Source organism: Archocentrus centrarchus, chromosome 18 (assembly GCF_007364275.1).
Source record: "Archocentrus centrarchus isolate MPI-CPG fArcCen1 chromosome 18, fArcCen1, whole genome shotgun sequence".
Classification (NCBI taxonomy): domain Eukaryota; kingdom Metazoa; phylum Chordata; class Actinopteri; order Cichliformes; family Cichlidae; genus Archocentrus; species Archocentrus centrarchus.
The window spans coordinates 1,470,746-1,498,060 of NC_044363.1; the positions used below are offsets into that span (position 1 = coordinate 1,470,746).

The window sequence follows — 27,315 nt, forward strand, 5'->3', positions numbered from 1 at the left end:
CATTTATGTTTGTGTAATTTTAGGGGTTTATGTAGGCCAAAGAGTTGGATTGGTGATGATTCACTATATATCAGTTGATATGTTTTATATCTACATACACTGGCTTGCAAAAGTATTCATACCCCTTGAACTTTTCCATATTTTGTCACATTACAACCACAAACATAAATATATTTCACTGGAATTTAATGTGAAAGACCAACACAAAGTGGTATACAATTGTGAAGTGGAAGGAAATTTATACATGATTCAAAACATTTTTTACAAATAAAAACTGAAAAGTGCGGTGTGCAAAAGTATTCAGCCCCCTTTTCTCTGAGTGCAACCAATCGCATTCAGAAGTTGCCTGATGACTGCTAATGACTAAAAAGAGTCCACCTGTGTGTAATCTAATCTCAGTACAAATACAGCTGCTCCGTGACAGCCTCAGAGGTTGGTTAAGAGAATATTGGGGAGTAAACCGCATCATGAAGTCCAAAGAACACAGCAGACAGGTCAGGAATAAGGTTGTGGAGAAGTTTAAAGCAGGCCTAGGCTATAAAAGGATTTCCCAAGCTTTGAACATCTCACGGAGCACTGTTCAATCCATTATCCAGAAATGGAAAGAGTATGGCACAACTGTAAACCTACCAAGACAAGGCCGTCCACCTAAACTTACAGGCCGAACAAGGAGAGCACTGATCAGAGATGCAGCCAAGAGGCCCATGGTGACTCTGAACGAAATGCAGAGATCCACAGCTCAGGTGGGGGAATCTGTCCACAGGACAACTGTTAGTTGTCCACTGCACAAATGTGGTCTTTATGGAAGAGTGGCAAGAAGAAAGCCATTGTTAAAAGAAAACCATAAAAAGTCCAGTTTGCAGTTTGCCAGAAGCCGTGTTGGGGACACACCAAACATGTGGAACAAGGTCAAAATGCAAAAGGCTATGTGTGGCGCAGAATTAACACTGCACATCACTCTGAACACACCATCCCCACTGTCAAATATGGTGGTGGCAGCATCATGCTCTGGGGCTGCTTCTCTTCAGCAGGGACAGGGAATTTGGTCAGAGTTGATGGGAAGATGGATGGAGCCAAATACAGGGCAGTCTTGTAAGAAAACCTGTTGGAGTCTGCAAAAGACTTGAGACTGGGGCGGAGGTTCACCTTCCAGCAGGACAACGACCCTAAACATAAAGCCAGGGCTACAATGCAATGGTTTAAAACCAAACATATTCATGTCTTAAAATGGCCCAGTCAAAGTCCAGACCTAAACCCAATCGAGAAGTTGTGGCAAGATCTGAAAACTGCTGTTCACAAATGCTCTCCATCTAATCTGACTGAGCTTGAGCTGTTTTGCAAAGAAGAATGGGCAAAAATTTCACTCACTAGATGTGCAAAGTTGGTGGAGACATACCCTAAAAGACCTGCAGCTGGAATTGCAGCAAAAGGTGGTTCCACAAAGTATTGACTCACGGGGGCTCAATACTTTTGCACACCGCACTTTTCAGTTTTTTATTTGTAAAAAATGTTTTGAATCATGTATAATTTTCTTTCCACTTCACAATTGTATACCACTTTGTGTTGGTCTCACATTAAATTCCAGTGAAATATATTTATGTTTGTGGTTATATTGTGACAAAATATGGAAAATTTCAAGGGGTATGAATACTTTTGCAAGCCACTGTAGTTAGTAGTAAGGGGTAAGTGGAGTAGCTTTGAAGGTACAGATGTTCAGTTTTAATGAACAAATCAATAGTTATTTACTAATTGATCCAGTTAAAATAGTCTTCTGTTTTCAATTCATTGTATTAACTTTACCAACTTTGAGGGCATCTGTGCATTCCAGAAGAAAAACTAGGTCTTCTGACGTTCTGGAAAGTATGCACCATCCAGTTTCATTCTGTCAAACACCCACTGATTTCAAAATAGACCACAATTTTTTTTGTTTTGTTTCAGTGCAAATCAGCAATCACTTTGTGTGAGAAGATGTTGATGAACCAATCAGGCCTGTCAGATGTGGCAGAATGTAGGACAAGTTGGTGTTGGTAAATCTGCAAAGTCTGCTGCTGCTTCAGTAAGTCAGAACTGCTGTACCGAAGAAGCCGACAAGATGAAGATGTTCTTTGTAAACATTTTCCTGCTTTTCTCTTTATGTAAGTAAAACTCTACTTGTGGAATCTTTCCATTATTAGTTGATTATAAGTTGATTATATCCTGTCTGCATTATTTCAGGTGCGGCACAGATAAGTGAAATTTCTCAGCCTGAATCTGTACAAACAGTGGAGATTGGAGACTCAGCTACTATTAAATGCTACATAAAGAGTATTGTGATGAGACGAGTGTGGTATAAGGTGACTACTGAGAGGAAACTACAGCTTGTGGTAGCACATAATTCTCATTATAATCGGATTGTATTCAGTGAGGGATTTGATCGTCGTTATTCACTTAAATTAGACCAAACCAGCAGTAATCTGAGCATATCTACAACATCATGGGAAGACGTTGGAACATACTTCTGTGGAGTGGTGGAATTAAATGCGATTCAGTTTGGATCTGGAACCTTTTTGATTTTGAAAGGTATTTATTTCTAATAGTTAATCATGTTTTGTGTCACGAATAAATTTCAGTCAAACGAGAACCTGATGCTAACAATCGCTGTTAAAATAATTTGTTTTCAAAGGCACAAAGACATCCAGCGACTCTGTCATCCAGCAGCCAGAGTCTCAGTCAGTGCGATCAGGAGAGTCTGTGACTCTCAGATGTTCTCTTCACTCTGATCAATGCACAGCAGAACACACTAGCTTCGTGTGGCTGAAAAACTCTGATCATTCTGCTCCAGAGAGGATTTACTCTGAAAATAAGAACATTTGCCTGAAAACTGACAGTGGACAAATTACCTGTGTGTACAACCTTCAAATCAGGAGCCAGGATGACGCTGGGTCCTACTACTGTGCCGTCAGTTCATGTGGAGGAATACTGTTTGGAAATGGGACCAAGATTATTAACAGTAAGACAGTAGCTGGGTACTTTTTGAGGCCACATTTAGTGCAAGATGCTTTCAGTTTAAGGGCCAAAGGTTTTTCTCTACAGTACTTGTGGTGTTAACAAATTGGCATTCACGTTTCATCCTGTTGGAGACCAGAACACTGTTGCAAAGCCACAGAAAAGGTCCAAAGACAAGTTTATGAAACCATAAGTCAGTTAAACAATAATAACAACAAACAACCCATTCGAATCAACTGTTAGACCGATGTCCTCTGAGGTAAAGTTTTATCTACAGAATGTGGTGGCTTTGTGTAGATGGGATGCTGGCTTCACTCCCGTCCATAAAGAGTTATCTAAGAGAATGTGGTGAATTTTTCCTATATATAGCATATATAGCATATATATATATATATATATAGAGCATCTATATATAGCAGGGGTCTTCAACTCCAGGCCTCAAAAGCCGATGTCCTGAAGGTTTTAGATGTGTCTCTGCTTCAACACACCTGAGTCAGATATAGAAGTCATTAGCAGGACTCTGGAGAACTTGACTGCATACTGAGGAGGTAATTCAGCCATTTGATTCAGGTGTGTTGGATCAGGGATATATTAAAAACCTGCAGGACACCGGCTCTCGAGGCCTGGAGTTGAAGACCCCTGATATATAGCATCTATATATATCTATTTTGCAGATAAAATGCTAGCTGCCAGTACTCGTAGTAATGATTCTGAAAGAGTACCTAATGTTGATATTTCTTAATAAAAACTTAGATACTTAAATTTTTTTTTAATTATATCATCTTTACAGTGGACACTGAAAGGGCACCATTGAGTCTTCCCGTTGCTGCACTGATGCTATCAAACATGGTTCTTGGGACTGTGACTCTCCTACTTGTAGTGATGCTTTGCAAAACAAGAAGGGAAACATCTGCAGGTATTTAAAACTTTATACAGATCTGCATTCTGTTACTAGTGATGTTCGATACCACAGATTTCCTTTCTGATCCAATACTGAGTAAACTTCAAGCTGGTATCGGCGATACCGTTCCAATACCGATACTTTGTGCAAAAAATCTTAAATGAAATAAAATCACAGGGCAAAATAAATGATAGGGCTATTCAACACTGATTGCTTAGTCTTATTTAGATTGAACTACATGGAGTCTCTCCAAATAGCCTACAATACTGGAATACAAACACTTTTATGTTTTTATTCCTGTCACTGGGTGACTCAAATTAAAACTGCCAGTAAAACATTTTAATAAATAAATACCACAATAATTGCATGTATATTGATATACTTATATTTTAAAATGATCATTTAACAAATAACACAAAGTAGACTGATAATAAATAATATGAGGTATATTTTATTGCTAAAATGTTATTTTTTATTCATCTTTTCTAGTATATGTTTTTTATATATATTACCATAGCAGTTTTTATCACAATTGCTCTGTATTATTTAATGACACCTATGAAAACAGCTTTCGGGTATCTTACACATTAGAAAAGCTTACTTGAATAAATTTTGGCTTTTTTACCTCTGTGAGATGATCTCACATAGTAGGCATGTTACAAATATTACTCCAAGCTAAAATCATGCATCTAAGTGTTGAAGTACGTGTTTATTTCATTATACTATCTTAATTAATCTGTCCAACTCAAACAGCGACTGTGCTTATTGCCCCTTAAAGCTCAACATTTCCTTTCTCTGTACCTGGATAGTACCTGTCTGCAACACCAAAGGACTGAGTCAGAGACATCTGTCCTGCCCTGACAACAGCACCTGACATTTAACTCTCCTCCTCGGTCCGTGTCATCATGTATGCCTTGTATTCAGTATTGTGGTGTATTCTGAGGTGTTTAATGAGGTTTGTTGTGTTACCAAAACTTCTCACTGTTTCCCACAAACAGTGAGTAAGTAAGTAAGTAAAGTTTATTTCTAGAGCGCTTTACAAGAACAAATTTCACAAAGTGCTTTAAAAAACATAATAAAATGAAACATTTAAAATGGAATAGTGGAATGAAAGAAAAGCCAACCCGCACAAGTGGGTCTTCATTTTCTTTTTAAAAATGTCAACAGAGTCTACAGATCTTAAATCCATTGGGAGTGAATTCCACAACTTAGGGGCCACAACCTCAGAAGCACAGTCACCCTTTGTCCTTAACCTTGATTTAGGCACAGCCAACAAGTACTGATTAGCAGATCTCAGGGATCGAGACAGTTGGTAAAGTTGAAGTGGCTCGCTGATATATGAGGGCATCTGACCATGAAGGGCTCTGAAAGTGATCACCAGAACCTTAAAATGAATCCTGAACCTTATTGGGAGCCAGCGTAAGGAAGCCAAAATCGGTGTTACAGTACATGGGACCTTTTAGGAGACCTGGTGAGAAGTCTCGCAGCAGCATTTTGGACCATTTGAAGGCGATCCAGAGATGACTTGTTCAGACAGACGAATAGTGAATTACAGTAGTCAGGGCGAGATGAAATAAATGCATGTATAACCATTTCCATTTCGCTTTGAGATACAATGTATTTAAGACGAGCAATGCTGCGCAGATGATAAAAACAAGTTCTCCAAGGTGAATGCCTGATCAAAATTAATACCCAGATTTCTTGCCGTGTGGCAAACTAAAGATGAGAGAGGTCCAATATTTTGGGTTATGGTGGATAAAAAGTTGTCAGGGCGCAGATCAGAACTTCAGTTTTTTGTGTATTCAGCGATAGATAATTTGCTGACATCCAGTTCTTTATAGTGTGAATGCAGTCTTTAAACACAGATAATTTAGCAACATCGTGTGGTTTGAAAGACATCTACATGCCCTCGAAATTGTTCATAATGTTTCCAAGAGGGAGCATATACAGCACAAACAGAGTTGGTCCCAGAACATAGCCTTGGGGCACACCACAGGACAGGGAAGCAGAGGAGGACATAAAATTAGAGGATGCAACTAAAAAGCTCCTCTGAGAAAGATAAGATGAGAACCAGTCAAGAGCCAACCCAGAGATATCCACACAAGGTCTGAGTCTCTGAATTAAGATACCACGATCAATGGTATCAAAAGCAGCAGAGAGCAAGGACAAAGAACAAGGACTGAATATTCACCTGCATCTCTACACAATAATAAATCATTTGAAACTTTAAGGAGAGCAGTTTCAGTAGAGTGCATTTGGCAAAAACCAGACTGGAATTTATCTTTTATGATCTGCTAAAACTTCTGCTAACTGGCTGGCCACTACTTTTTCTAAAATTTTTGAGATAAAAGGCAGCTTTGAAATTGGCCTAAAATTCTGAAGGAGAGATGGATCAGCAGTGTGTTTTTTTAAAAGAGGGTGAACAACAGCCTGTTTAAAATATGATGGGACACAAACAGAAGTTAAAGAATTGTTAATTATCCTAAGAACAGATGGTCCAATAGTGCCAAACACCTCTTTGAACACTGAAGCAGGTAAACTGTCAAGTGGACAGAAGGATAACTTCATTTTATCAATTAGTGAGAGCGTTAAGAGATATCGGCTTAAAGCTCTCTAAAACTGATGGCTGGTTTTGGGGTGGGGCGGGGGAAAAGAGAGAGGGGGTGATGTTAGATCTAATATGGTGGATCTTATTAACAAAGAAGGAAAGAAAATTTTCACACTCTTCATTTGAATGAACAGTTAAAACAGGAAAAACAGATGTGACAATATTGCTGATTGTGTCCAATAAAACCTTAGGATTCCCTGGGCTGTTATGGATTAGATTTGCAAAATATGCTGCCCTTGAATTTTTTTACCATATTATTAAAAGAATGCAATAATTCTCTTAAGTGCCAGAGATGAACTTGGAGCTTTGTGGATTTCCATAAGTGAGTGAGTGAGCAGTAGCAGCACGCTGCGCTTGGGCATTGCGTCCTTACACATTTACCAGGCAGAAGAAAAAGTAGTTCCCATCAACCCCGTCTCATTTAGTCAAGATCTCAATAATTTAGTTATATTCTAACATATTCTTGATAAGATACATTATCTCAAATGACTGATGTATTGAAAGTACCGATACTTGGATTTGAGAATAGATTTTAAAGCGTAAAGGTCTGGTATCGGAAGTATCAATATTTCGGTATCAATCCACACATCACTATCTGTTACCTTCTACAGTAACTTCAGTACATTGATGTTATACTTGATGTTTGGTTGTTTTTACAGAAGCAGATGATGGAGGCAGTCAGGTGAGAGCTCTTAGTCCATCCATCCATCCATCCATTCACCCATCCATCCATCTTCTGCTTACCAAATTCATGGTCACAGGGCTGCTGGTGCCCTATCCCAGCTGTTATAGAGCACCTGATTATTGTACATATTTTAATGTATCTGTCAACACATATTTAGAATCTTATTGCAATTTTCTTCTCTCACAGACCGGTGATGCCGTTGTCTATTCATCTGTGTCTTCAGCCCACAGAAGTCTCAGCCCCAGACAAGCTACAGTGAAAGCCGGCAAAGACGCTGTAGTTTATTCTAACCTCAGACACTGTCAGGAGAGCACCAAAGTTTCATCTTGTGAATATGAACAAGCTAGTTACAATGACGACTAATGGCTTACTTTAGAAATGTCTTACAGCTACCAAAGATAATACATTCCCATTCTACTGGTGCATATAAGCATTCAAAATAAAATGCTCAGTAAAGGTTTGTCTTTCTCAGTCACTGAAGCCTAAGTTTGACTGTAAGTCTGCACTCAGCAGCTTCACATTTGTAGGCCAAATTATATTTTTCTATGCTCAAAAACCTTTGCAACTTTCAGGGACTGTCATGTGTGACAACCAGCTTACTTTGCTTTATTTCTCTAATCAATGTTTTTTTTTTTTTTTTTTAAATAAATTTTTACTTTAGAATTTAAATTCTTTCCATTTCACAAACTGTCCTGCAGAGCACTGTAGCATGTGAGAATGTGATATACTATAGATTTTGTAGATACTATAGATGCTGTAGGTTTGTACAGCATGGCTATCTGTGAAGACTTCTGTAACGAAAAATATATTAAAAAAAAAATTAATCCAGAGAACTGTCCTGTTATGTCTGTGTGTCACGTATGACAATATTTTACAACCCCAATTCCAATGAAGTTGGGACATTGCGTAAAACACAAATAAAAAGCTTTTCAAATCCTTTTCAACCTATGTTCAATTGAATACACTACAAAGACATATGTTATTGTTTTTTTGGGTTTTTTGCAAATATTCACCAATTTTGAATTTGAGGCCTGTAACACATTCCAAAAGAGTTGGGACAGGGGCAGCAAAAGATTGGGAAAGTTGAGGAGTGATAAAAAAAACTGTCTGGAACATTCCACAGGTTGTTCACCTGTGGAAAGTTAATTGGAAACAGGTGAGTGTCATGACCGGGCATAAAGGGAGCATCCCTGAAGGGCTCAGTCATTCACAAGCAAGGATAGGGTGAGGTTGTGCATGAGCAAATCATTCAGCAGTTTAAGAACAATGTTTCTCAAAGTACAATTGCAAGGAATTTAGGAATTTAGGAATTTCATCAAAAGTTTCAGAGAAACAGGACAAATCTCTTCAAGTAAGCTGCAAGGCCGAAAACCAGCATTGAATGCCCATGACCTTCAATCCCTCAGACGGCACTGCATTTAAAAGCAATATCATGGAGGTGCCTCCCACCTGCCCCCTGGAGTGTGGGTACTTTGGGGTTCCTGGGTGCGGCTGGATGTTCTGGCATAGGTGTTGACCTGCTCCCTTGGGGGTTGTGGTCCGGGGCTTGGGGGGTGGGCTCTGTGGGGTGTCAGGCGGTTCTTGGGAGCCTGGGGCCCTGCCGCCAGCCTGTGCAGGGGGCTGGCCTCTGGGGGGGCTGGCTTCTAGTCTCCTCTGGTTCTCTGGGGCCCCTGCTCCTCGACTGGGGGGGCTCCATCTGGGACCTCCCTCTCCCATTTGCTGGGGTGGGCATGCAGTTGTCTTTGGAATGTCTTTGGCTACGTTCACACTGCAGCCTGAAGTGACCCAATTCCGATTTTTTGTGAAATCCGATTTTTTTTGCATGGTCGTTCGCATTTCCAAATATATGCAACTTGTATGTGATCTGTGTGTGAACAGCAGACGAACTTGAAAGTGTCGTGCATGCGCAGTAGAGGACGTGGTAACTTCACATGTAGCGAGCGCGCTGACTGTTTGCGGAAGTCACACGTTTTCCTTCCCACGTCCGCATAACGGGACGCAGAATAGTGACGTTTGTCGAGTATCAATGACATGCAGGTCGGATGAATGAGACCTGGCCGTACACACTCAGGTCGCATTTGAAAAGATCGAATACGTATCGGATTTAGGACCACATATCCAAGTGGCCTGGGTCGCATTTGAAAAAATCCGATCTGTGTTGTTCAGACTGGCATGAAAAGATCGGATACAGGTCGCATGAGGGCGAAAAAATCGGACACTGCAGTGTGCACGCAACCTTTGTGGCTCTTGATGGGTTGCTGGCCCTGGTTTTCAGGGGCTTTCTCTGCCCGCCTCTAGCTTCTGATGATTGAAGCTGCAGTAGTGATGGGTCGGTCGCAAACGATCCGGCCCTAAGAGCCGGCTCTTTGAAGTGAACGACGGGAGCCGGCTCCCGATAGTGAGCCGGTTTTTTTTTCTTTTGGGTCGGTTCTTTTTTTTTTTTTTTTTTTTGTGGAAGCCACACGTGATTGGTTAAGATGATTGGTAGCATATGATCGTCTACACTGAGCGGTTGGGGGAGGGTCCACAGACACATTGCGCAGTGAGTAAACAAACACCAGAGAGGGAGGGGCTCTTGCAAAATGCGCTCGGAGACAGGAAAGAGCCAGATGAAGTTGCGAGTTACATAGAGGCTACACAGGGGAACGTGAGAAAAATGAGTGATGGAAAGTGTAGCAAAAACTTAATACCTCCAAACATGTCGAACGAGAAACAGCGTACTTCAAAAGTGCCGGCATTTGGGGACTTTTCGGTCACAAATACCGTAATACCACTACATGACTGTGAAGTGCAATTTCTGAGCTTTCAGGAACCGTTTGAATTTTTTCGATAGCATGAATGGACGCGGAGTTATGGTGAAAAGCCAGCTGATCAAGTTCCTTGAACCAGTTGACTCTGCGGTGAGATATGTCTTAATCAGCTGTTTGCGGCTTGTAAGGTCAGGAAACCCGTGATTCAGCAGCGATCACCTGGCGATAAAGGATTATTCTGATAGACAGAGAGTAGACCGCAAATTTTAAATTTAATATTGAGCAGGCTGCACAAACAACCTACATAGGTATACTGTATACAAATTGTTCATCCCTCAGTGTAATTAGAAGAACAAAACAGGGCAGGTCATCAGGCAGGAGAAACAGGATCAACTCCTCAAAGGCCCCTTGTGTTTCTGATTTCCAGTCTTTTGTTTTATAATTTGTATTTGGAGCACCCTATTATATGTTGAGTATATAAAGCAATGTTTCATATAGGCCTAATGTATGCTTTTACATTAGTAATTAATTTTACACTTTTTTTTTTAAAATTAAAATCTAAGGAGCCATTTGGGAGCCGAGCCTAAAGAGCCGGCTCTCTGAAAAGAGCCGGAATTCCCATCACTAAGCTGCAGCATTCTGCCCTCATTAGTAAGTACGCTTCATGACACCAACACAAACACCCACACAATCAATACACAACAAAATTCTTGGTTTGCGTAGCCATGGTTAATTTTTTTGTTTTTCCCACACAAATTTATTTTTCCAAGTATTATAAGTATTTTGTATTTTTTTTCTTCTCTTACAGGTACAGCAGCTGATGAACTATTTTGGTTTATTTACTTGTGCTCCATCCCTTTTTTTATTTCCTCCTCATTCTCCTTTTTTTCCTCTTTCTCTCTCTTCCTTTTTCTTTTCTTTCTTTTCTCTTTTCTTTTTTCTCAACCTGTCAACTCTGGCGCAGATATATGTATGTGAAAAATAACACAAATAAATAAATAAAATAAAGGGACAAACATTAACAAGAGGAGCCTATAGAGAACCTATGGAGCTCATCTTTAAAGAGCAAATATGTTTGGCACAACAGTGCATTCAGATCAGAATTCTGCTTGCAAGATTTGCCAGACATGACAGGCTTAATATTAAAAAAAAAAAAAGACAGATCGGTAATGGATATTACCACATGGGCTCTGGAACACTTCAGAAACTCATTGTCAGTGAGCACAGTTTGTTACTCCATCTACAAGTGCAAGTCAAATCTTTACCATGCAAAGTGAAAGCCATGTACCAACAACACAGAGAAATGCTGCCGGCTTCACAGGGCCAGAGCTCATCTGAGATGGACTGATGCAAAGTGGAAAAGTGTCCTGTGGTATGACGAGTCCACATTTCAAATTGTTTTTGGAAATCATGGACGTCGTGTCCTCCAGGCCAAAGAGGAAAAGGACCGCCCTGATTGTTATCAAAGTTCAAAAGCCAGCGTCTCTGATGGTATGGGGCTGTATTAGTACCCATGGCATGGGTTACGTGCACATCTGTGAAGGCACCATTAATGCTGAAAGGTACATACAGGTTTTGGAGCAACATGTGCTGCCATCCAAGCAACGTCTTTTTCAGGGACATCCCTGCTTATTTCAGCAAGACAATACCGCATTCTACATGTGTTACAGCAGTTTTGTAGTAAAAGAGTGGAGGTACTAGACTGGCCTGCCTGCAGTCCAGACCTTTTTCCCATTGAAAATGTGTGACGTATTATGAAGCGCCAAATACGACAACTCAGACCCCAGACTGTTGAGCAACTGAAGTTGTACATCAAGCAAGAATGGGAAAGAATTCCTCCTACAAAGCTTCAATAATTATTGTCCTCAGTTCACAAACAGTTATTGAGTCTTGTTAAAAGGAAAGGAAATGTAACACAGTGGTAAACATGCCCCTGTCCCAACTCTTTTGGAACGTGTTGCAGGCCTCAAATTCAAAATGAGTGAATATTTGCAACAAACAAAAAAAAAAACAATATTGTTTATCTTGTCTTTGCAGTGTATTCAATTGAATGTAGGTTGAAAAGGATTTGCAAATTGTCGTATTCTGTCTTTAATTTGTGCTTTACAAAACATCCCAACATCATTGGAATTGGGGTTGTACAATGGAGATTCCACTCTTTTTCTCTCCAGACTAATAAAGGCTGTCACAACCGAGTGAGCATATTTTCTGCAACATTTTTTCGTCATTTTTTTCAGGTTGCAAACATAAAGTGTTCATGACTGGGTAAAATACTATTTTTATTACTCAATTTTTATCCAGCCATCCAGTCACAGTAAGTGCAGGCCAAACGCTACGCTTAAAAACCACAACACCTTTCAAGATCGAGGAATTGCACCAGTTAAGTGAAGTCAGGTACTTAGAACATGTTTCTCCTGTGGTAACTCATTATTATATCAACCAAATCATTTCCACTAATAATTATATAAATGATGTGGCTCTAAAATTTTCTCACGGTCTCATAGGTGGGTGTTTTCAGTCTGCAAAACCTGCTTTGCTCCACGTGCTGCCTACCATCCTTTGCCTACCTCACACTAAAAGCCTTTTTAACATTAAATCTGACACCCTCTCCTCTTACATCCAAAGACAGTGTATAAATCATAGTTTTGATTCAGAGTCATGGTGTTCATGGATGATGCCAGTGTGCACAATAGTTTATTTGGAAACCCAACCCAAAATCCTGCAGAACATGGACATTGCACAGTTTAAAAGAACAAATTTATTCTTATCTTATTCTATATTGGCATGTATAGATGATATATCCAAACCTCAGGAAAAAACAAAAACTGTATGAAATGCAGAGGTGGGTGGAAAAATTATTTTGTACCGTAGCTCAGTGAAGTGTGAACAGGAGTAAATGTGTGAAAACACTTACCCACGGCCACTAGAAGCTTTACATTTCACAAACAACATGACACAACAGAAATATATGAGCATACCGCATATGCCACAGATTGTTTAAAAACAACAACAACAAAACAAACAAACAAAAAAAGCAGTGTAACAGAGCAATAGATGCTGATACAGGCAAACACCCCCCCCTCTGATCTATTAATACTCTGTTCTAACCAGAAACACGAGCGGGTAGTGCAACCTTTAAAGTAGCCAGCTCGCAGCACTTGAGTTTTGTTTTGAGTCCTGTGGTGAATAAGGTGAGAACAGGTTTCCACTGGTGGAAACTTAAGACTTAGCTTGTATACAGGAAGACTGGCCTGTGGCTTCTAGGCCACAGTGTGCTCAAGTTCAGACAGATGCAAAAAAACCAAGAGAAGCCATTTTACAACTTTGTGTACAGAATGTCACCTTGTTAGCAGAGACGACCGCTTCGAGAAAATGTCCGATCGGAGTAGCGGGTTCATATCAATACAATGGAAAGTCATGACGTAAATATCATATTATATTTAGCGTTCCATGAACTGAACTGTTACATTACTCACCTAGTAAACATTTAGCACGTGGGTACAAGATAAATATTTTGACAAAATTTTTATGAAGTGGTAAAATAAAAGTCAGGAATTAATATTACTGACATGTCTGAGTCAATGAACAGTCTTGGGTTTACCATTACTAAGGGGATTACTTGGGGATTTTGTTTCTTGTGTACTTGAAGTGTGCAGTGTTGCCAGAATTGTCAGAAGATATCAGCTGTCACATTTCGGTTCCCTGTACCCATAATCCACCGAAATGTGTCTGTTGCTAAATCACAGGTGACTTCTACTATTATGTCCTAAAGTACTTTGGAAAGTCGCTCTTTTTTTAACACGTATCTGTAACGAAATCCAGTTAATAAACACCCCCCCCACCACCACCACCACCACTGTGGGCGACAGTGCATTGTTTTACATCTATGTTATATTATTTCCATTCTAATTATTCTTTTTCCGGTGCAGAGCTGTCAAACATGTGGCCTGACCTGTCGTTGTAATCTGGTCCACTGAAAAAGTGCAACCATTAGAGTTGCATCATTAATGATGCTAATATATCAATAAAAACACTGTTCTTCATGCTGTGGGCGTGGCATCATTACCAACCAGAAATGTAAAATTATGTCATCTTCTAATTTTTTTGGATTATAAGGAAGTTTAATACTGTGGATTTGTTTAATTACTAAAACTAACTATTTGAAGTTTTGTGTAGTTATCCACTGTAATCTACAGATTTTCTATATGTCATCACAGTAAATTGACTAAATAGAAATAAAGTTAAAATTGCAAAGGAAAATGGAACTATTAAAAAAAATGGAAACTACAGCTGAGACCAGGTGTTGTTGATGTCGTTGTTTCCAAAATAGGACCTTCAGTTTGATTGGCCAATCAGACACAGTCTTCTCTGTGAAGAGTGGAGAACGCATACAGATTGTGTTCATTCATCACAGCATTTGAAGCACAATGACACCTCCAACCTGTGCTTTGTATGTCGTGAGTCTGTTTGTGGCAAATATGGGTAAGTTGCACCATCTTGTTGTTCACTTTAACCTAAATTCATAATGTTTGCTTGTTGCATTCTTATAATGCCAAAAACATCCTTGAGACATACTTTAAATTCATTTCCGCGTGTGTGCACTCTGTCTCTTCATTTTCTCCTCAGTTCATACGACACCTTTGAAAGAAGCATCGTTATATTTCAAATCAGGAAATGTTGGGGAAAATGTGACCTTGGAATGCCAATGTGGAGATAATACAGCAGTGATGCTTTACTGGTATAAGCAAGTTTTAGGACAGAGACCAAGGCTGATGTCTACATTCTACAAGCACAATCAAAACGGTACCTTTCATGAGGAATTTAAGAATCCACGTTTTTCACTGGGCACTGGAAAAGATAAGAGCCACTTACTGAACATATCATATTTGAGCGTTTCAGACTCAGCTACTTACTACTGTGTAATGAGCAATTTATATGACTTCAAATTTTGTGAAGGCACGACTGTCAGTGTAAAGGGTTCAGGTCTGAGCATCCAAGCTTTAGTCTATCAGTCGTCATCTGAAGCCATCCAGTCAAGAAAATCTATGACTCTGAACTGTACAGTTCAACCTGGGACCTGCGATGGAGAACACAGTGTTTACTGGTTCAAAAACTCTGAAGCAACTCATCCAGGACTCATTTACACCATCGGAGGCAGGAATGATGGATGTGAAAAGAACCCTGACACACAGCCTGACGCCTGTTACTACGACTTGCCGATGAAGAGCCTGAATCGGTCTCAGAGATACTGTGCTGTTGCCTCATGTGGACACATGCTGTATGGAAGTGGGACTGCAGTAAAGGGTAGGAATAACTCCTTCCAGTAAAAATTCTGAATTTCCCAAGTCTATCTTAATGATCAAGATTAATGATTCATAACCATATTTTCTTGCTGGGGTTGCTGGGAGCCTTGCCTATCTGATTCACTGTCAGCTTATCCCAGCTGTCATTGCTTTCAGGTGGGATAGGCTCCCTGCAATATGGGCAAATGAATGACAATTTAAAGTATACTGTGTGAGGAAGCTGAAGCAACCAGAGAAAAACCTGTCAGCACATTCTGCACAGAAAGGTCCCTGTTTAGTGCCAACCACTCCAGAACCTCGATGCATCCTTATTAGTTCAAAATAATACTAAAATGCATTTTCATGTATACTCACTTATACAAAGCCAAAAAAAATTCTTTAGTTTGAGACCTGTTTGTGATTAATATGATGAAAACCAATGTTTTAATCAATATCAACCTGTAAAAACAGTTAGTGTTGTTTTACGATAGATGTGAAGTCATACAGACCTTTCCTGCAGTGGGAAAGAAGACTAAAAGCACGGTTATATTTATTGCTCTCTACAGATAAAGCAGAATATCCTCTCTTGGCACATTTCTTCAGTGGAGCCTTGGCATTAACTGTCATCCTGGTGGGTTTACTGGCATTCTCATTGTACAAAGTGAGCAAACGGCACAGGGAGTGCACAGGTAACTGCTACTCTTTTAAGGTGATGTTAAGCTTTCATTGCCCTATTGCATTTCATTAAAAATAATATTCATTTAATTTCAAATGTAACACTTTCAGAAACCTCGACAGTAAACACAGAGGTAAGAATGATTTTCTACTAAAACAAAAATAACAGCATGGTACATTTACTCTTCGGCTCCTGTTAGCTGCAGCAGCGTAGCTCTTTTCTGTGTAACAGCTATCCAGATAAATGTTTCCTGTCTCATCTGATAGAATAATGATGAACTTTTTTTTTTTTGCTTTTGTCACCAGTTACATCAAGACAGAGAGAACAAAGAGAATCTTCATTATGCTGCTTTGCGCAACTACAAGACCAACAGATCAAGAAAAAAGAGAGATGACGGCTGGAATGAGTGTGTGTACTCCAGCGTGAAGCAATAGAGTTGGACAAGTGTGCCAAGACTGTGTTTATTGGGGTAGTTTGAAATTTCCAGAAGCATGTACCTTACATATGACCTAAATTGCATGAATATAAAGGCTTGCCCTTTAATAAAAGCTCTTGCTCTAAAAAATATCGCTTTGGGGGTTTTGTTTGAAGTGGCCAATGCTGGGTCTGCACAGAAAGCACATGCAGAGGGAGAGAAATAGCATGCATTTTGATCATGTGCACATCAAAAAAAAAAAAGTTCAATATGTAAAAGAGAAAAAACTGCATTGGCAACTCTGCACCCTCAAAATACTGTGTGTGAAGTTAGCTAACCAATTGTCCTTCACTGACATTATGTGCAAAGATATAATAAACAATTCTCTGTAGGTTGTTTTTCCACTGGCTATGAAAGCACATTTCATCTCTTTGGTATATATCACCAAAGAGAAGAAAGGTTTTTTTTCTCTAACCTCTTTGCAGTTAACAGTAAAGATCCTCTGTGGTTTCACCAGGATGTTTCAACATCAGGGGTCTGCAGCACCCTGAGGTTGATGTTTTGTCTCTGGCATCAGCCATCAGGTGAAAAGAGATGTGGCCTATGACAACCATGCATAAGAAGCACTTCACCATAATGTTATACTTCCCTGACATTGTCTTGAAATGACAAATTAATGGGACATGGCAGGCAGCAACCATGAGACCTATGTTCTATGTAAAGTAGACCAGCATGTTGCGCTGCAACCTCATAGGCTAACTCCAGGGGATACTCGTGTGGCGATCAGTATCTTTTTTAAGGACACTTCAACATGCCAACTGGAGAAGATGGAAATCAGTGGTTCAAATTAAACCACAGGCCTTCCACTTAGACACTCCCGTTAAAACGGCTGGTGTCACAGAGCTCTGGGTGAAAAGGGGCCAGCCGGTCGTGGCAGATGACTGCCCCTCCCTGAGCCTGGTTCTGCTGGTGGTTTCTTCCTGTTAAAAGGGAGTTTTTCCTTCCCACTGTCACCAAGTGCTTGGTCATAGGGGGTCGTCTGATTGTTGGGTTTTCTCTCATTATCATTGCAGGGTCTTTACCTTACAGTATATAAAACACACTGAAGCAGCTGTAGTTGTGATTTGCTGCTATATGAATAAAACTGAATTGAACTGAATTAGGTAGGAAGTGTTGGGATGCTAAGAGTTGTTATGGGAACAAAAGTACTATATAATACAATGATGATGACAGCTGTCTGCACAAGCTGCATTATGACTCTAACTGTACTTTCTCATGTGTATTGTGTACTGGGCTCTAAGAGCTTCCAAAAATGTGGTTAATTTCTATCTAGGTGCTAAACCACAAAAACATGTCAGGAAGATTACTTTCGAAGTGCAACATGTTACAGATTGCTATTTGCCCTATTAAAAGTAGTAATCTAACTCATTGCATTTGATTACTTGTGGACTGAACACATTCCTGCAAGTTCTGGGTGCTCTCCTGGTCAAATTTAAGCACTTACCACAAATGATCAGACCTTTTCTAAAAAACAGAAATCACTCAGACCTCTGTGCTGCTGGTGCAGTTAGCTTACCAGTCCTGCCACACAGATATTATGTGAAAGGTGTGAACATAACATTTGGTCAAGTTATCACGAAGATTTCTTGGTCGGTTGTTTTTTCTACTTGGGGCCATCAGCTAAAGAAGCAGGATGCTTTTATAGCCTCACTGTTAACAGTTAACAGTTGTGGTTTCAAGCAGGATGTGTCAGCATCGGTCGCTCTCAGTGCACTGGGGTTGGTGTGTTGTGTGTGCTAAAAGTCAGGTGAATGCACTATACAGTAATAAGGTCATAAAAATCCCTCAGAATTCTGGTTTACGAGAAGCATGTATTTGAAGCATTGTGCCATAATGTCATTCTTTCTTCTTCTGGCTGACATTATATTGGCAGGAGTAAATATAGTGTATATTATAATGGCAACAGTATGATATGGTAAACAAGCATTTGCATGGATGTTACAAACCTTTTACATAATGTGTAATAACAACCTACAAGATCTAGAAACTGATGCAACATTTAGTAAAAATATCTGGATGTATTGAAACGTGCTTTAATCGCTCTAATATTTTCATCTTTTGGTGCCATTACAAATGCCGTCATTTACAAAAATACTAAAACCTGGCATAGTTCTTTTTACAGTTCGTGTCTTCAGATCCTCTAACAGCGGCTTGCTCCAACAGCAAGTAAACCTCTACAGACTCCCATTTTGAAATAAAATTTACTTTACAACATTAAAAATGTTTACATGCTGGTACAAAAAAAAAAAATCCCTCCATTGATGCTTTTCCCTTCATAAGAACTGTACAGTGGGTGAGTGTGGAGTGGCCATCTTTTTGTGTACCTAATGGTCCATTAGTACCTGGCCTGCTGCATGGTAAAAGTCTTCCAAGAAGTTAGTCCTTCAGTTTTTTGTTTTTTTTTAATTCTTCTAGCATTAATTTGCCGATATCTGTGTCTGCACTTGCACCCAAACCCATACCCGTACAATTTGCTATCCCAAACATAATTTTACTTTCTTGTCCAAATATGGTAACTTCTGGCTCCAAAAAAGCTAATGTGGTCGCTGCCAAGATCCTAACACTGAGGCTTAATGTTAAAGAGCACCAAAAGATTTTCAGTTTGTTTGAATGTGGCGTGAATTCCAATGCCGTGGACCACTGCTGGTTCATATTGACATAAACTGTCAGGAACACTTAAACTGGCCTGCTAAACACAGCAGGAAAGACACAGCTCAGTAAAGACAGTGACACCTACACCTCATCTTAGAGAACAGCGTCTTTTTCTGCAGGGATAGTTAAACCTTTCCTGAGACCTGTCATTCTGAGTGAGTGTATTTGATCTTTTGTTGTCAGTTCCTGCTTCATTAATGGGTAGAGCATTCCCATTAATGAAGCAGCATAGCATATATCTGGAAGTATGTAAGAAAGTAATGTTTATAAAGTCATAAAGATGCTCCCAGATCTGATTGGATAAATACTGTATTAATGACATAAATATTGCTTTGTGGAATTCAAATGTAATCTCATCAAAGTTTTTTTTTTGCTGTGATCAAACTGCTTTGATTTACTCAGCAGCCAATCAGGTCAGACAAGGCGAATATGATGAACCAATCAGATGCCTGACACATCTGGCATCCTTTCACACTAGTTAGTCCTCCAAAACTCAACCTGTTATGAAAGCTGTCAGTGACACTTCAGCAAGTCAGATCTGCTGAGTGGAAGATGAAGCTTAAAGCAGTGAAGATGATGGTTTCCATTCTTAGCATAGTCCAACTCTGCTCTCTGTGTAAGTAACAAAAGTCCACTCATAGCATCTTTTCATGCGGCCACACATACACCAAACTGGTTGTTCTTGTGCTTATTTCAGGCGAGGCACTGTTAAGCGACATCTCTCAGCCAGTTTCCTTCCAAGCAGTAAATCTAGGAGACGCAGTTACCATCACATGTCACATTCAACATGTTGCATCACGGATGCGAGTGTGGTACAAACTGACCTCTGGCAGAAGACTGCAGCTGGTGGCCTCAACAGATACTCTGTACAACCTGACAACCTTCAAAGAGCCGACTCGCCATTTTTTAGTAAAATCTGAAAGCTTCAAGAGTCATCTGACCATATCTAAGACTACACGTGAGGACACCGGTACCTACTACTGTGGAGTGTTAACACTGAATAATGTTCAGTTTGGACAAGGAACTTTTCTCTTCATTAAAGATATTTATTTATTTTTTTTATGTTTTTCATCTGTTTTTTAAATTTTTTTTTAATTTTTTGCCATACTGACCAAAAGCTAGTAATCAGGTCAATGTTTCTTTCCCAAGGTACAAACCTGATCAGTGACTCTGTCATCCAGCAGCCAGAGTCTCAGACAGCACAGTCAGGAGACTATGTGACTCTCACCTGCTCAGTTCATGCTGCTCAGTGTGCACCAGAACATACGAGTGTCATGTGGCTGAAAAACTCTGGTTATTCTGCTCCAGAGATGATTTACGCCTCTGGATATGAGAACAACACCTGCCAGTGGACTGAAAGTGGAAAAACCATCTGTGTGTACACCCTCAGCCTGGACGATGCAGGGGTCTACTACTGTGCTGTGACTTCATGTGGACATACAATGTTTGGAAATGGGACCAGGATCAAAATTCACAGTAAGAAGTCCATGTCTGATATTCATATGCATGAACTGAAATACCTAAAGCTGCCAAAGTCTCGTTTAATACCTCTTGTTTATTCTCCTCTCTTTAAATGAGATGCTGGTCTCATCAAATCACTTGACGTGAGCCCCACTTTTATTGTGCTGCTGCTTTCAAACTTTATCCTTGGGTTAGCAACACTTCTACTTCTATGGGCACATTGCAAGAACCACAGAAAAGAGGCCGCAAGTATGTAAAACTATATACTAAATGTTCTCTCTCTATCTGAAAGTGTAAATGTTACATAATGCTTTCATTCCATATGTTCCCAGTTCAAGTAACTCCCACTGACTCTCCTTATCTTTACAGCATCAGATGGATCTCCACAAGACAATCAAGTAAGACATTAACTTATTTTGTCCTTTTTTTATACTAATTTTTTCTTTAAAAGCTGTCATGATATTTCTACCGCAACTGGTCTGTGTGATAAGTGAACCTGGTTGATGTGCCATTCGGACACACTAATAACATAAAACAAGTTGTATTCTGTTTCAAAATAGACAAAACTAGAAATAGTGTGTTTTTATTGCACAGAAATCATTCCCCAGTCAGATACCTTACACCCTAAATTGTGGTCTTGGGAACTGCATATACTGCTGTTAGATCCAAAATGCATTAGACATCAATATATCGAATTATATCTGATTTAACTTTTAGTGATAAAAGTGAGACAAAACAATGAGTGAATGAGAGTAAAATACGTCTGCAGTTTTTTCCAAGTGTTTTGGTTCATTTCTTAGAACATTTATTTTTGTTCTCAGCAGTGAACATCACTTAACATGTGTCAATCTACAAAAGCCTGGAAATAACTCCAAATATTTAATTCATGTGTTGATGAATTAGTCATTCCCAGTAATACGAATAGTTTTTGTTGGCATTTTTTTTTTTGAAAAAAAAAAAGAAAAAAAAATGAGTTTCCTTCGAAGGGTGGCTGGCCTCTCCCTTAGAGATAAGGTGAAGAGTGCGGCCATCCGGGAGGGGCTCAGAGTAGAGCCGCTGCTCCTCCACATTGAAAGGAGCCAGTTGAGGTGGCTCGGGCATCTGATTAGGATGCCTCCTGGCCGCCTCTTGGGTGAGGTGTTCCAGGCATGTCCCACCGGGAGGAGGCCCCGTGGTAGACCCAGGACACGCTGGAGACATTATATCTCTCGACTGGCCTGGGAACCCCTTGGGGTCCCTCCGAATGAGCTGGAGGAGGTGGCTGGGCTTCTCTGCTTAGGCTCCTGCCCCTGCGACCCGGCCCCAGATAAGCGGAAGAGAATGGATGGATTTTTTTGGTATTGTGGAAACCACAAAAAAATCACTTATTTAGATCATTTATTTACCTCATCAGAACAGTGGACTTCAAAAGCTCCTCCACATTATCTAATTTTCTTATATTGAATGTATTGTGAGGTAAAAGTTTATTGTTCCCCCATGTAATTTACTTTCCATTTTGCTAGTAATGACTTATTCTTTGATATAAAAAGATCATTTTGAAACATGAATTAAAGGTTGTGAGAAAGGTACCGCCAGGTGTGATGATCCTAAGGTCATTGGGGCACTAGGTGTCTCTGTTTTGTTTTGTGTTGTGTTTTGTCACGAACTCAAGGTTCATTGGTTGTATTGAGCTGCTGGCTCAGCTATAAAAGCTGCCTCCTTCCTGCTGTCTGTCTGTGTGACTCTCAAACTCTACTACAGCATGCTCTTTGGGTTTCTTTATTTTGCTTTCTATCTACTTCATTTATCCATACACAATTTACACTACTGACTTGCTGATGTATACAGCAATATGTTGGGGTTTCCTGCATGTTTTCATGTGTTTTCATATTTTTTTCAGACTGGAGTTATCTATGCTTCAGTGTCTCCTGCTCCCAGAATCTCCTCCTGCAGATCACCTCCAGTGAAACACAATGAAGACACAGTGGTTTATTCCGATGTCATGCTCGGAAATACACCAGAAAAAATAGACTTGCACCATTGTGACTCCGCAGGCTTCTTAGAGAATCACCAGCTAGTACTAAAAATATCTAATAGTATGGATGATTTTGCTTGTGTTTGAAGATGCTGCTGTTGTTTATGTTTCTTTGTCTTTTGTTTCTGCGTTTATATTAAGGATGCACAATTTCTCAATTCTCAATTTTATATGTTGTGCCATCATCAGTTTTTTCTTTGCAACACATTAATAAATAATAACAATCTTATCATAGTCATATTATGATCATTAGTAACTGGATCATTTGCCTGCACTTCACTTTAAAACCACTTATATGTAACAATAAACAAGATCTGCAACACAACTACAACTTTGCCTCTAAGACAATGAGGAAAGAAAAGTAACTTTAAGTTAAAAGTAACTGAATTATCAATGAACTGAAATTGGTGCCTAAAAGATTCTCAGCAAAGTATTTAAAATGACTGTGAGTCTGCTTTTGTTTCAATATGTGAAAAACCTTCAGGGCCATCTGGGCACTAGGTGTGTGTGTGTGTGTGTGTGTGCGTGTGTGTTTTATGCCTCAGGGATAAATTGGTTTCCAGTCTTTTACAAACATAACAAGCAATGATTCAATTAATAAATAATAATGTTGTAGCTTCTTCATACTGTTTTACTTTGAACAAGTTTAAACAATGAACATAACATCACTCCGCTTATGTGCTGACACAGGGATGCTCATCAAAGTAGCTGCAGACTGCACAGCACACATAAAGTCATGTAAATGAAATGAATGTAAATAAAACATAACATGAGCAAACTTTAACATAATGGAAAAAGAAAATAAACCATTATAACCAAACATGTAGAAAATCTATAAACCAGATTTTAAGATGTCCTATCTGAGATTTCAGTTAATACACCACACCTGCTAATAACTACCTCATATAAAAATACAAGTGCGACACCAAAAGCAACACTTATTTTTCTCTTATGTCTATCCTAATTGTGTTTAATTTTATAAATTCACAGTAATAAAGAAAATTTCACATTTACACCATTTTCTTAGGGATTTGAAGGGAAAAAAAAACATTTTGTTTAAAAATAGATTTTTATGATAAACTTGTGTTTAAGTTTTGCTGACGGCCAAATTTTGAATTAAGAGTTTTTTTCTGACAAATACAAATAAACAAGTGGGTAGAAAGAACAAGAGAATCCCGGCTCTAATGATAGAGAGCCAGACCAAAATTCTTATTTCATCCACTTGCTCTTTAATGCCATCCTTGATGAGCAGCTCGCTCCCACTACCAAACAGTATCTCTCCACAGGAGGACACCGCACAGTAGTAGGTTCCAGCATCAGAGGAGCTCAGGTTCATTTTCTGCAGATGGTAGACGCAGCTCTGTGAAGGAGACCGTTGTGCAGAGACAGGTTCACACTGATCTATGGGTGTGTGAACTATTCCTTGGTGAGATCCGTGTCTAAACCAGTAGACGTTATGTTCTTCTTCACAGGCCCCAGTGTGTATTGTGCAGTTGAAAGTCACGGAGCCGCCTGCCTGGATGGTCTCTGATGCTGGTCCCTGGACAATTCTCTGGTGATTAGCTCCTGGAAAGAAATCAAATTTAGACAAATTTGCTTTTTTTGTGATTTTTGTAAGCAAATGCCTTTTTTGTTGATCTTTAAATGTATATGTATTTAATATCAATCACACTGTTGATAATCTTTCCAATTTTCACCCCCAAAACCACTAGCAGGTTTTCAAAGAACATGACAAATTAATACCAAAAATAAGAATATTTGCACAACAATGGCAGGAAAGAAAACACAAAAAATAAAAACATAACTACCAGCTAACTGAAAAAAAGGAAAAATAAACCATATGCACATGAGAGTCCTGGTACAAAAAAGATGATTTCAGGACATGTGGGAGACTTGACAATGACCTGACAAAGACAGAATTACCTGAACAGAAAAAGGTTGATAAGGCACGGGTGAGCTCAAAAAGACAATAACAAGGGGTGGGAAAAGAACAAAGGGTAATAATATGGGTAATAACACAGAAAGCCGCAAACAAAACCAAAAGATAGACCAGTAATAACAAGGAAAATGATCAATTAAAACAAACAGCCATAATAATTATGTTTGCTCAGGGTGGTAGACGGGCTGGCAGCCTATCCCGGCTGTCAAACATGCATGTTTATATACCTGGAAATAAAAATCCAGAATAATAAGCATTACTTTAAAATGATGGGTGTTAATCGGCACATTCAACATCCTTTCGGTCTCAAGGATTTCTTCAAAAAAAAAAAAAAAAGCCAGTTGAGGTGTTTCAGGCATGTCCTATTGGGACGAGACCCCAGGACAGGCCCAGGACACACTGGAGACAGTATATCTTTTGGCTGGCTTGGAATGGCCTCAGTGGAGGAGGTGGCTGGGGAGAGAGTCTGAGCATCTCTGCTTAGACTGCTGTCCCTGCAACCCAAACCCAGAAAATGGATGCATGAACAGAACATAAGTACTATACACTAGGAACACTAAAGGAGCATATAAAGTTGGTGTTAGTGAAAAATAGAAGCAAAATACCTTTAACACTCAGAAAGATTCCTTCTCCAAATTCCACCATGTTGGAGTGTGAGCTCCCACAGTAGTATGTAGCTGAATCTGAGAAGTGAGCATCAGAGATTTGTAGATGATTCGTCCCTTCCTTTATTTCCACAGAGAAACGGGGGTTCTTCTGCAATGTGTGGAGGACTTTAGATGGTTTATCATATTTGTAAATTGTAGACAGGAGCTCAGGTCTGCTTCCTAAGACTTGTCGGTACCAGGAGAAGTGCATCGCCACTTGGCTTTCATAATAGCAATGTAAAGTCACTCTTTCCCCAACAGCAGCAAATTTCACCCCTGTGTCCTGCTTGATTGTAGCTGACTGGATCACAGCTGACAGATGAACTGAGTAGAAAAATACACAGTATTAAAGAAACATAATTAGGCATGAAATTATTATCCTTAATTAGCCTGAATGTATCCTGCCTTATACCCAAATACTTACAAAGTCCACAGAGGATGACACAGTGATGCATCTTCTCAGAGGTTTTGGCAACTGAACATTTTGAGCAAAAGAGCAAACAGCATAAGAACTAGGTTACTTTTGATTGGTTCATAAAAGGGTCGGCCTGACTTCCGTCTTAGCTACATAGAAAAATGAATCAGTTACCAACAATGCAAAGCATGTCAAATACGGATTACTCTAGATTTCTCATGTTTCAAACATTTACACGGTTATTCTATTTGTTTCCAAAACAAAACAGCAAAGATATAAAAGTTTATTTTTTGTTGCAATACCTGAGCATAACTATGAATATGAAATAAAAGAATTGATACAAAAATATATTTTCTTATAGTATTAACTCCCTGTGTAGTCATATTTTTATTAAAGACTTAATGCTGCATGTCTGTTACTGTATATATATTCATATACAGTTTAATTGGCCTTGACATGAGAGCATATTCAAAATTCCTTTCAGTAGCAGACCATTCTTTTTGATCTGCAACTGAAACAAGGTTATTAAGACAAATTCAAAACATTAGTAAAACAAACACAAATCGAGCTCTTCTTAAGTATGCAGAGATCTGGAGTGCCTCCTAGAGGTAACAAGGTGAAATTTGTCATGAGTCAAGTGGATTTTGAAATTTTTGCTCATATTCACTTGATCAGAGAGGAAGACCATGATCTTACAGGGTCTGCTGAAGAAGACTCCTGGAGGTCTTGTACAGTATTAGAACCTGTGGACACATAGAAATCGTCTTTTATGGCCTTAATCAACAATAAACCTTTATAAGAGACCAAAATTTGCACATATTAAAGTCGGCCTCTTAAGCTTTGTCTTATTTTCTGTCATGTGGATAGTGTTATAATGGTGGATGCTCATATTAAACATAGCCAAAGTTTCAAATGATTTGGACATCAGCAGTAAAAATATTCCATGAAAATACTTCCTGATGGGGGGGTGCAGTTGGCAATGTCAAACATACCACCAGCGTCAGGGGCAGATTCAGCCACATCTGTCAAGCAGTTTTGGACTGGCTCCCTTGAGAACCACCACTGGCATTTTCGTGGCTTATGGTGGGAGGTGGCTGTTCACCTCAACAGCTATGCAAGGACGCCAGAGTGGACTCGCTGTCACTGGCCAATGACCTCGGAAATGGTCATCATCTGGTATGCCCAGCATACCGGTAAGCCCAAGGATTCACCCAGCATGAAGCAGGGAGCCAGCCAATCCCTGCACAGAGGAGAAAACTCTTCAGTATCTCTGGAGTCCATTCTTCACCGGTAGAACAGCCACCAGCATGTGCATCCACTGACCCAGTGCTTGTCCTCCTCAGGACCTAGCTGCTATGCCTGCCTTCCACTCATGGGAAGCCATGGGGCAGGAGTGCTGAAAGTGTATGGGGGCATGTCCATTGATGGAGGTCTGGGAGGGATTCACAGCGTTCCAGTAAGGCGCCAAAGGGGGTGCACACTGGGCTATGGTGGTCTCGAGCAGCTTGCAGACCCTAGTCCACCAAACTCTGGTTCGGCCGGGGGGAAATGTTGGAAGCAGAAAGTTTGGAAATTATGTGTGTACATGGTATAATAAACTGGTGGGACAATGCTTGCAGTGAGCTCAGGACAGATTTGTGCTGTACTCAGTGGTGAAGTGAGGTCATCCAACACTTCTGCCTGCTGTGTTGGGGGCTCCCTGGCAGCAGTCGTGCTACACTGTTTTTAAAGGGCAGCCAATCATAAGAAAATTAGCTTAAAGACAGGGGAAGAATGTTAAAAAAAGACTTGTTTCAGACAGAGGATTAACCAAGGGGCTACAAGG

General features: G+C 39.7%; 4 protein-coding genes across 4 annotated transcripts; 3 read left to right on the forward strand and 1 right to left on the reverse strand.

Annotated features, from left to right (window-relative positions):
- Positions 1 to 2,092: 2,092 nt before the first annotated feature.
- On the forward strand, positions 2,093 to 4,760 carry LOC115797599 (uncharacterized). The gene is made up of 4 exons (XM_030754197.1): positions 2,093 to 2,135; positions 2,215 to 2,559; positions 2,663 to 2,989; positions 4,696 to 4,760. Exons 1-4 carry the CDS (start codon positions 2,093 to 2,095, stop codon positions 4,758 to 4,760), a joined length of 780 nt encoding a protein of 259 aa, XP_030610057.1.
- Positions 4,761 to 14,340: 9,580 nt separating this feature from the next.
- LOC115797568 (uncharacterized) lies at positions 14,341 to 16,321 on the forward strand. The gene is made up of 5 exons (XM_030754170.1): positions 14,341 to 14,411; positions 14,556 to 15,233; positions 15,778 to 15,900; positions 15,998 to 16,020; positions 16,193 to 16,321. Exons 1-5 carry the CDS (start codon positions 14,357 to 14,359, stop codon positions 16,319 to 16,321), a joined length of 1,008 nt encoding a protein of 335 aa, XP_030610030.1. The 5' UTR covers positions 14,341 to 14,356.
- Positions 16,322 to 19,587: 3,266 nt separating this feature from the next.
- Positions 19,588 to 20,732, forward strand: LOC115797600 (immunoglobulin kappa light chain-like). The gene is made up of 4 exons (XM_030754198.1): positions 19,588 to 19,630; positions 19,712 to 20,053; positions 20,161 to 20,490; positions 20,593 to 20,732. Exons 1-4 carry the CDS (start codon positions 19,588 to 19,590, stop codon positions 20,730 to 20,732), a joined length of 855 nt encoding a protein of 284 aa, XP_030610058.1.
- Positions 20,733 to 23,576: 2,844 nt separating this feature from the next.
- On the reverse strand, positions 23,577 to 25,530 carry LOC115797601 (uncharacterized). The gene is made up of 3 exons (XM_030754199.1): positions 25,500 to 25,530; positions 25,034 to 25,399; positions 23,577 to 24,055 (listed from the first exon to the last, which is right to left on the reverse strand). Exons 1-3 carry the CDS (start codon positions 25,528 to 25,530, stop codon positions 23,577 to 23,579), a joined length of 876 nt encoding a protein of 291 aa, XP_030610059.1.
- Positions 25,531 to 27,315: the final 1,785 nt, after the last annotated feature.